Genomic DNA, 10,236 nt, shown 5'->3' on the forward strand with positions numbered 1-10,236 from the left:
GATAATAACGGTAAGAACAATAACAACGAAAGTAACGATAATAACGGTAATAACGATAAGAACGATAACAACGAAAGTAACGATAATAATTGTAAAACGATAATATCGAAAATACCGATAGTAACGTTAACAATGACAACAACGATTATAACGATAATAAGAAAGATAACGATTATGGCGATAATAACTATTATAACTTTAATGGCGATTATAAATATAATAACGATATTAACTATAATAACAATAATAAGTATAATAAAGGTAATAACAATAATAATGATAATAAGGATTATAACGATAATAAAGATAATAACGTTCATGACGATAAAAACTATTATAACGATATTAACGTTAATAGCGATAATAACGTTAAGAACGTTGAAAACGATAATAACGATAACAAGAGATAATATTAATAATTATAACGAAAATAACTATAATAACTATTAAAATGATAATAACGACCATAACGATAATATCGATTATAACGGTAACAACTTTAACAACGATTATAACGATAATAACGGTAATAAATATAATAACGATAATAAAAATTACGACGATAACAATAATAATAATAGAAGCGATAAAAACAATATTAACGATAATAACGATAACGACGATAATAATTGTAATAATAGCGATAATAACGATAATAACGTTAAAAACGATAATAGCGGTAATAAATTTAATAACGTTTATAACTATAATAAAGATAATAACGTTAATAATAACGATAAAAATAATAATGAAAATATCTAAGAAAATGATAATAAAGGTAATAACTATAATATGATAAAATAGATTATAACGTTAATAATAATACTAATAATAACGATAAAAACAATATTAACGATAATAACGATAATGACGATAATAACGATATTAACGAAATCAACGATTATAACAATAAATGACGATTATAAGGATAATAATTGTAATAACGATAATAACGATAATATCGATTTTAACTATAAAAACGATAATAACGTTAATGACTATAATAACGAACATAACAATAATAACGATAATAACGATAATAATGATTGTATCGATAGTAACGATAATAACGGTAATAATGATGATAATGATAATAGCGGTAATAATGATAATAACGATAATAACGGTATTTACTATAATAACGGTAACAAAGAAAATAACTATAATAATAATTATAAAAATGATAATAACAATAATAATGTTAATAAAGATAATAATGATAAAAATGATAATAACGATAATAAAGATAATAACTGTGATAACTTTGATAGCGATTACAACGATAATAACTATAATAACTAAAGTTAAGATAATAATGATAATAACAATAATAACGAAAAAACGATAATAATAAAAATAATAATTATATCAAATATAATAATAATAATAATAATAATAATAATAATAATAATAATAATAATAGTAATAGAAATAATAATAATAATTATAATAATTATATTGATAATGACGATAATAACATTTATAAAGATAATAACGATAATAGGGGTAATAACGATGATAACGATAACGATAATGACGATTATATTAGTAATAACGAAAGTATCGTTAATAACGATAATAAGAGTAATAAAGACAATAACGATGATAATGATAAAAAGGATAAAAACAAATGTAATAATAATATCGATTATAATGTTAATTATATTAATTATAATAATCATAACAATAATATTAATGATAATAACGATAATAACGATAATAACGATAATAACTTTAATAACGATAATAACTGTTATAGCGATAATAACGATAATAACGATAATAACGATGATAAATCAACGAAATAATACAAATTTCAAATTATCGTATTTTGATGATACGCGTATATGAACGAAAGGACATAATTATGATATGGAACATAGTCGACAACTTCGATTCCAATAAAAATAGTTATTTGATCTTGTGAAATGTAATGTTCTGAATCGACTGGTAACATTTTTCAATTTGTGGTTCAGGAATTTTCGTAGATATTACGATTTCTCGTATAGCGCAATTCGTAAATGTCAATTACATTTTTCGACAATTTTCATGTTAAAACACGTATTTACACATAATAAAAACGTTAAATTCTTTTTATATTCTTTATTCTGCGTTGACAGATTACAAAATCAAAGAAATTAAAAGAGATTTCAAATTATCGTATTTCGATGATACGCGTATTTGAACGAAAAGTTGTAAATACGATATGAAACAAAGTTAAGAACTTCGATTCCAATAAAAATAAAAGGTTGATCTTATGAAATGCAATGTTCTGAATCGACTGGTAACATTTTTCAAACTGTGGTACAAGTATTTTCGTTGATTTTACGATTTGTCGCTACTCTTATAGCGAAATTCGAATATGCCGATTACATTTTTCAACAAATTTCATGTTAAAACAGGTATTTACACATAATAAAAACGTTAAGTTCTTCTTAACTTCTTAATTCTGCGTTGATAGAACATAAAAAAAATGAAATTAAAAGAGATTTCAAATTTTCGTATATCGATGAAACGCGTATATGAACGGAAAATCGTATATACGAAATGAAACAATGTTAAAAACTTCGATTCCAAAAAAAATAGTAGTTTTTATCTGATGAAATGCTGTGTTCTGAATCGGCTGTTAACATTTTTCAAACTATGGAACAGGTATAGTAGTAGATATTACGATTTTTCACTTCAGGTATTTCGAAATTGGCATATGTCGAATACATTTTTGGACATATTTCATGATAAATATGTATTTACACATTGTAAAACGTTAAATTCTTGTCATATTCTTAATTCTGCTTCAATAGAAAATAAAAACCATCAAATTAGAAGAAATTTCAAATAGTCGTATTCCGATGATACGCGTATATGAAAGAAAAATCGAAAGTAAGATATGAAAAAATGTTAAGAACTTCGATTCCATTAAAAATATTACTTTGATCGTATGAATTGCAGTGCTCTGGATCGATTGGTAACATTTTTCAAACCGTGGTACAAGTATTTTCGATGATATTACTATTTCTTACTTCTCGTATAGCGAAATTCGCATATGTCGATTATATTTTTCGACAATTTTCATGTTAAAACACGTATTTACACATAGTAAAAACGTTAAATTCTTGTTTTATTCTTAATTCTGCGTCGACAGAACATGAAATCAACGAATTGGAAAGAGATTTCTAATTTTCGTATTTCGACGATACGCGTATATGAGCGAAGAATCGTATATACGAAACGAAACAATGTTAAAACCTTCGATTCCAATAAAAAAAGTTTGTTTGGTCTTTAGAAATGCAATGTTTTGAATCGATTAGTAACATTTACCAAACTATGGTACAAGAATTTTCGAAGATTTGAACATTTTTATCATCTCATATACAGAAATTTGTATGTGTCGATTACATTTCTCGACAATTTTCACGATAAATCGCGCATTTTCAAATAGTAAAAACGTTATATTCTTATTATATTCTTTATTCTATGTCGATAGAATTTAATAGAGTTTTCAACTTTAATATTCTGACGATACGCGTACATGAGCGAAAAATAGTATATACTATATGAAACAATGTTAGAAACTTCAATTCCCAAAAAAAGTTAGTTTGATCTTATGAAATGCAATGTTCTGAATCGATTGGTAACATATTTCAAACTGTGGTAAAAGTATTTTCGCAGTTTTACTATTATTATCTTCCCTTATAGCGAAATTCGCATTTGTCTATTACATTTTTTGACAATTTTCATGTTAAAACGCGTATTTACACGTAATAAAAACGTTATATTCTTGTTATATTCTTTATTCTGTGTCGGTAGAATAAAAAATCAATGAAATTTACTGAGATTTCAACTTTTCGTATTTCGACGAAAGGTTTATAAGAACGAAAAATCGTATATACGAGAGGAAACGATGTTAAAATCTGCGATTCCAATGAAAATAGATGTTTGATCATATTAAATGCATTATTCTGAAACTATTGTTAACATTTTCCATTCTGTGGTACAAGTAATTTCGAAGATTTGATATTTTTTAACTGCTCATATATCGAAATTCGTATGTGTCGATTACATTTTTCGAAAAATTGCATGTTAAAACAAGTAATTACACCTAGTATAAACGTTATAATCTTGTTATATTCTTTATTCTGCGTCTATAGTATATAAAATCAATGAAATTGCTTGAGATTTCAAGTTTTCTTATTTCGACGATACGTGTATATGAACGCAAAATTGTATATAAGATACGAAACAAAGTTTAGTACTTCGATTCCAATGAAAATAGTTGTTTGATCTTATCAAAAGCATTATTCTGAAACAATTGGTTACATTTTCCAAATTGAGGTACAAGTACTTTCGAAGATTTTACGATTAATATCTTCTCATATAGCGAAATTCGCATGTGTCGATTACATTTTTCAGCAATATTCATGTTAGAACACGTATTAACGTATGGTAAAATCTATATATTCTTGTTATATTCTTTTTTCTGCGTCGATGGAATATAATATCAATGAATATAATAGACATTTTAACTTTTCATATTTCGTCGATACGCGTATATGAACAAAAAATCGTATATACGATATGACACAATGTTAAAGACTTCGATTCCAATAAAATTAGTAATTCGATCTTATGGAATGCAATGTTCTGAATCGATTGGTAACATTTTCCAAAATATGGTAAAAGTATTTTCGAAGCTTTTACGATTTTTAACAAATCATATAGCGAAATTCGCGTGTGCCTACTACACTTTTCGACACTTTTCATGTTAGAACACGTATTTACGCAGAATGAAAATTTGTTGTATTCTTGTTATTTTCTTTATTCTGCGTTGATGGAATATAAATTCAATGAAATTAATAGAGATTTCAACATTTCATATTTCGTCGGTGCGCGTGTATGTTCTAAAATCATATGTACGATATAAATCAATGTTAAAAACATCGATTCCATTAAGAATATTAGTTTCATCTAACGAAATGCAGTGTTCTGAATTGATTAGTAACATTTTCCAAACTGTGGTAGAAGTATTTTCGAAGTTTCTACAATTTTCAACTTCTCATATAGCGATATTCGGATGTATGATGAAATTATTCGACAATTATCATGTTAGAACTCATATTAAAATTTTGTAAAAACGTTGTATTCTTGTCATAGTCTTTACTCTACATCGATAGGATCTAAAATCAGTTAAATTAATAGATATTTCAACTTTTCGTATTTCGTCGATACGCGTATATGAACGAAAAATCGTATTTACGATATAAAACGATGGTAAAGACTTCGATTCCAATATTATTGTAATTAGATATGATGAAATTCGATGTTCTGAATCGATTGGTAACATTCTCCAAACTGTAGTACAAGTATTTTCGAAGATTTTAATTTTTTGACTCTTCATGCAGCAAAATTCGCATGTTTCGATTAAATTTTTCGACAATTTTCGTGTTAATAAACGTATTTATTGATAGTTAAACATTATATTGATGTTATATACTTTATACTGCGTACATGGTATATAAAATCTATAAAATTAATACAGACTTCAACTTTTCGTATTTCGACGATAAGCGTATATGAACGAAAAATCATATACACTATATCAATTAATGGTAAAAACTTCGAGTCCATCAAAATAATGGTTTGATCTTATGAACTAACTTGTTCTGAATCGTTTGGTAACATTCCTTAAACTGTGGTAAAAGTATCTTCGAAGATTTTACGATTTTTCATTTCGTGTAGGGACATTCGCATGTTCGAATACATTTTTCGAAAATTCTCATGTTAAAGCACGTATTTAGACGTAATAAAAACGTTTTATACTTGTTATATACGTTATTCTGCGTCCATATAATATAAAATCAATGAAACTATCTGAGATTTAAAATTTTCATGTTTCGTCGATATGCGTGTATGAACGAAAAATTGTATACACATTATGAAATAATGTTAAAATCTTCTTTTCCAATAGAAAAAGTAGTTTGATCTTTTGAATTTCAATATTCTCGATTCGTAGCATTAAACAAACTGTGGTACAAGTATTTTCGAAAATTTTACGATTTCTACTATTCATGTAGCGATATTCGCATGTTTCGATCACATTTTTTAAAAATTTTCATGTTTAAGCACGTATTTACACATAGTAAAAACGTTTTATTCATGGTATATACTTTATTCAGCGTCCATGAAATTTAAAATCTATGAAATTAATAGATATTTCAACTTTTCGTATTTCGTCGATACGCGTATATCAACGAAAAATTGCTTACCCCATATGAAACAATGTTAAAAACTTCGATTCCGATAGAAAAAGGAGTTTGATCTTTTAAAATGCAATTTTCTGAATCGATTGGTAACATATTCCAAACTGTGGTACAAATATTTTGGAAAACTTTACGATTTCTACTATTCATGTAGCGATATTCGCATGTTTCAATTACATTTTTCAAAAATTTTCATATTAAAGCACGTATGTACACTTAATAAATACGTTATATTGTTGTTATATTCTTTATTCTGCCTCGATAGTATATAAAATCTGATGTAATGAAATGCAGTGTTCTGAATCGTTTGGTAACACTCTCCAAACTGTGGTACAAGTATTTTGGAAGATTCTAAGATTTTCTCTTATCATGTATAGAAATTCGCATGTTTCGATTACATTTTCCGACAACTTTCTTATTAAAAAACATAGTTACACATAGTATAATCGATATATTCTTGTTATATACTTTACTGTGCGTGGATTGGGTATATAATCGGTGAAATTAAGAGATTTCAACTTTTTGTATTTCGACGATACGCGTATAAGAACGAAAAATCGTATATACGATATACCACAATACTTATACCACAGTTTGGAAAATGCTACCAAACGATTCAGTATACTGCATTTCACAAGATCAAACTACTATTTTTATTTGAATCGAAGTATTTAACATTATACCTTATCATATATACTACTTTTTGTTCATATACGCGTATCGTCGAAATACGAAAAGTTGAAATCTCTATTAATTTCACAGATTATATATTCTATTGACGCTGGATAAAGAAAATTTCAGGAATTTAATATGTTTACTCTGAGTTATTATGTATTTTAACATAAAAATTGTCGAATAATGTGTTCGAAACATGCGAATTTCGCTACATAAAAAGAAAAAATCGTATAATCTTTGAAAATTCTTGTACAACAGTTTGGAAAATGTTACAAGTCGATTCAATACACTCAATTTCCTAAGATCAAGCTACTACTTTTATTGAAATCGAGATTTTTAACATTTATTCATATACTGTATGCGATTTTTCGTTCATATGCGCGTATCGTCGAAATACAATAAGTTGAAGTATCTACCTATTTCATAGATTTTATATTCTATCGACACAGAATAAAAAATATAACAAGAATATAACGTTTTTACTATGAGTAAATAACAGTTTTGACATGAGAATAATCGAATAATGTGATCGGAACATGCGATTTTCATTACAAGAGAAGTAAAAATTGTAAGATATTCGAAAATACTTGTACCACCATTTGGAAAATATTACCAATCGTTTCAACACACTGCATTTCCTGAGATCACACCAATATTTTTATAGGAATCGAGGTTTCTAACATTATTTCATATGGTATATACGATTTTTCGTTCATTTACGCGTATCGTCGAACTACGAAATGTTGAAATCTCTATTAATTTCATGTATTTTATATTCTATCGACGCAGAATAAAGAATATAACAAGAATATAACGTTTTTACTATTAGTAAGTACGTGTTTTTACATTAAAGTTGTCGAATAATGTAATCAGAAGATGTGATTTTCATTACAGGAACGTAAAAATCGTAAAATTTACGAAAATACTTGTACCACAATTTGGAAAATGATTCCAATCGATTCAACAATGTTCATTCCCTAAGATCAAACTTCTACCTTTATTGGAATCGAGGTTTTTAACTTTTTTTTATATCGAACATACGATTTTTCATTCTTATACACGTATCGTTCAAATAAGAAAAGTTGAAATGTCTATTAATTTCATAGATTTTATATTCTATTGACGCAGATTAATGAATATAACAAGAAAATAAATATATATTACTCATATAACTACGAGTGAATAAGGGTTTTAACATGAAAATTATTGAATAATATTATCGAAATGTGAGATTTTCGCTACAAGAATAGTGAAAATCGTAAATTCTTTGATAATACTTGTATCACGGTTTGGAAATTGTCACCAATCGATTCAGCACACTACATTTCCTAAGATCAAACTACTTTTATGTGAATCGAGATTTTTAACAGGTTGAATGCCACGGTGATCACTTGTTATCGGCACTTAACTTGGCTGTGACGTCATGGTGGCCACCGGTGACCACCGTGCCAAGATTAAAAAAAAAGTATAAAATTTAGACAAATGACAATACTTACGATTTTTTATTATTATCATCGTTGATGTAGTGGTGAGCAGAAATGAATGCAGTATAGAACATCTGAAAATAGTTTTATTTATACATGTGATATAGTTTTATTATGCGCGTACGTTACGTTGTGTCGTATTGAAACATTCTAAACAAAGAAAGTATGAACCAGCACAGTCTTTGCAATTTGTCACGACTTTTTTGCTACAGTTTTTTGCAATTATTCTCCCTAACTTCTTAGAATTTTTTTGGTAACAAATTTTGCAAAATCTTCGCACCGTTGGAGCTTTTCCTGGCATTGCTTTTAATTCATGTCGTGGTTTTCTCAGCATCATTATTACGACATTTTGTTGAATATAATGCAACTTTATTTCTGAATTCAGAAATTTGAATATCTTATCTTATTACCTGTTTGAATAATATCATTGAATTTACATACATGTATTCAATAACAGTTTTATTGCTAATTTTCTATTCCATTTTAAAGTTTTGCGTAGTGGTAAATTTTAAGCTATTATTTGGTCTGATAAATCGACTGATGATTTTCCTAGATTATATACTACAACCATTTTTTGTTTTTCACACGAATAGAATTTCTTATGTACAGTAGTCTTTTCTGCCGAATGTTTAGTTGAAAGCATCATTACGTCTCCCTTATCTTTCCATTTTAATATTGTTATTCTGGATTTATTTTCGCGAGCAATGAGTTCTCCACGTTCTAATTTTTTAGATACTAGTTCTACTGAATTTCCACGTCGATTTTTCCGTAGTGTACCAATTTAATGTATATTCTTTGCTATTAACTTTTCTGCCAGATCAACACTTATATACAAGTTGTCTGTATAGACAGTATGCCCTTTACCCAATATATCTTTGCAAAGAGACATTACAATCTCGGACGATACTGTTTCTGGTGGTTTATCTCTATTTTTTACTTTTTCCGAGAATACTTGAAAAGAATAAGTATATCCTGCACCACAACATAATTTAAAAACTTTATCGATATATCGATGCCGTTTCTTCAGTTTCAAATATTGTCGAAATATTATGTGGCCTTGGATGGGGATCAATGATTCGTCTACGCATTATATTTCATCTAGATTGTAGTATTTTTTAAAACTTTTGTTTAATATGTCAATAATGTGAATAATGTTGGATAATCTATTATTAGGATCGTTTTCTTCATTGTTACTAAAATGAATGAACCGTAAAAGTAATTCAAATCAATTTCACTACATCACTGTACTTGGAAATGTCTGGTGAGATTCTTCATTTCTACTTCAATACAGGTAAATTTTGGGTAATCGCACTAATCCCATCCATAAAATAAATCCAAAAAATCAGTTTATTTAATTCGGATTTGTTTTAATCCATCTATGAAGACGACGTGATCGCTATTCTGATACTATTTTCGCAGCATATTTATTTGTTCGGTTTGCAATTATTTCAAATATTTCATTCGAAACAAAAAGACAATAAAAACTATACGGTTCAGTAAATTAAAAAATTTCAAAATGATATGTATTGATTCCCGATGAAATATAAAATATAATCTTTGGTTGATTACACGAAGGTATATGCTAATTTATACCACGTACCTTTTCTCTTATATTATTTTCGTAATTACTACCGTCATCTTCAAATTCGCATTCACTATATGATTCAATTCGACAGCGACGTACTGAATATGGTATTATCATATCAGACAAACTGCTCGAGGAACTTTCCTTATTATGTGACAACACTTGATATCGCTTGGAAGGATTTGGTAAAAATATATCATCAGTTGAATTGCTTGACGCAGAATCTTCATTTGAA

At 27.3% G+C, this 10,236-nt stretch overlaps 1 protein-coding gene across 1 annotated transcript in view; it reads left to right on the plus strand.

The window, feature by feature from the left end:
* The window catches only part of LOC124947080 (uncharacterized protein DDB_G0287625-like), a gene marked incomplete at its 5' end in the record, with an annotated part of 40,838 nt that extends 31,637 nt beyond the window's left edge, over positions 1–9,201 (plus strand). Inside the window, 4 exon segments of the mRNA XM_047488735.1 lie at positions 8,303–8,368; positions 8,524–8,634; positions 8,906–8,917; positions 9,010–9,201. Coding sequence (XP_047344691.1) covers positions 8,303–8,368; positions 8,524–8,634; positions 8,906–8,917; positions 9,010–9,201 — 381 coding nt within the window.
* Between the last annotated feature and the right edge of the window lie 1,035 nt (positions 9,202–10,236).

The sequence above is a fragment of the Vespa velutina genome, chromosome 2 (genome assembly GCF_912470025.1).
Source record: "Vespa velutina chromosome 2, iVesVel2.1, whole genome shotgun sequence".
Lineage (NCBI taxonomy): Eukaryota > Metazoa > Arthropoda > Insecta > Hymenoptera > Vespidae > Vespa > Vespa velutina.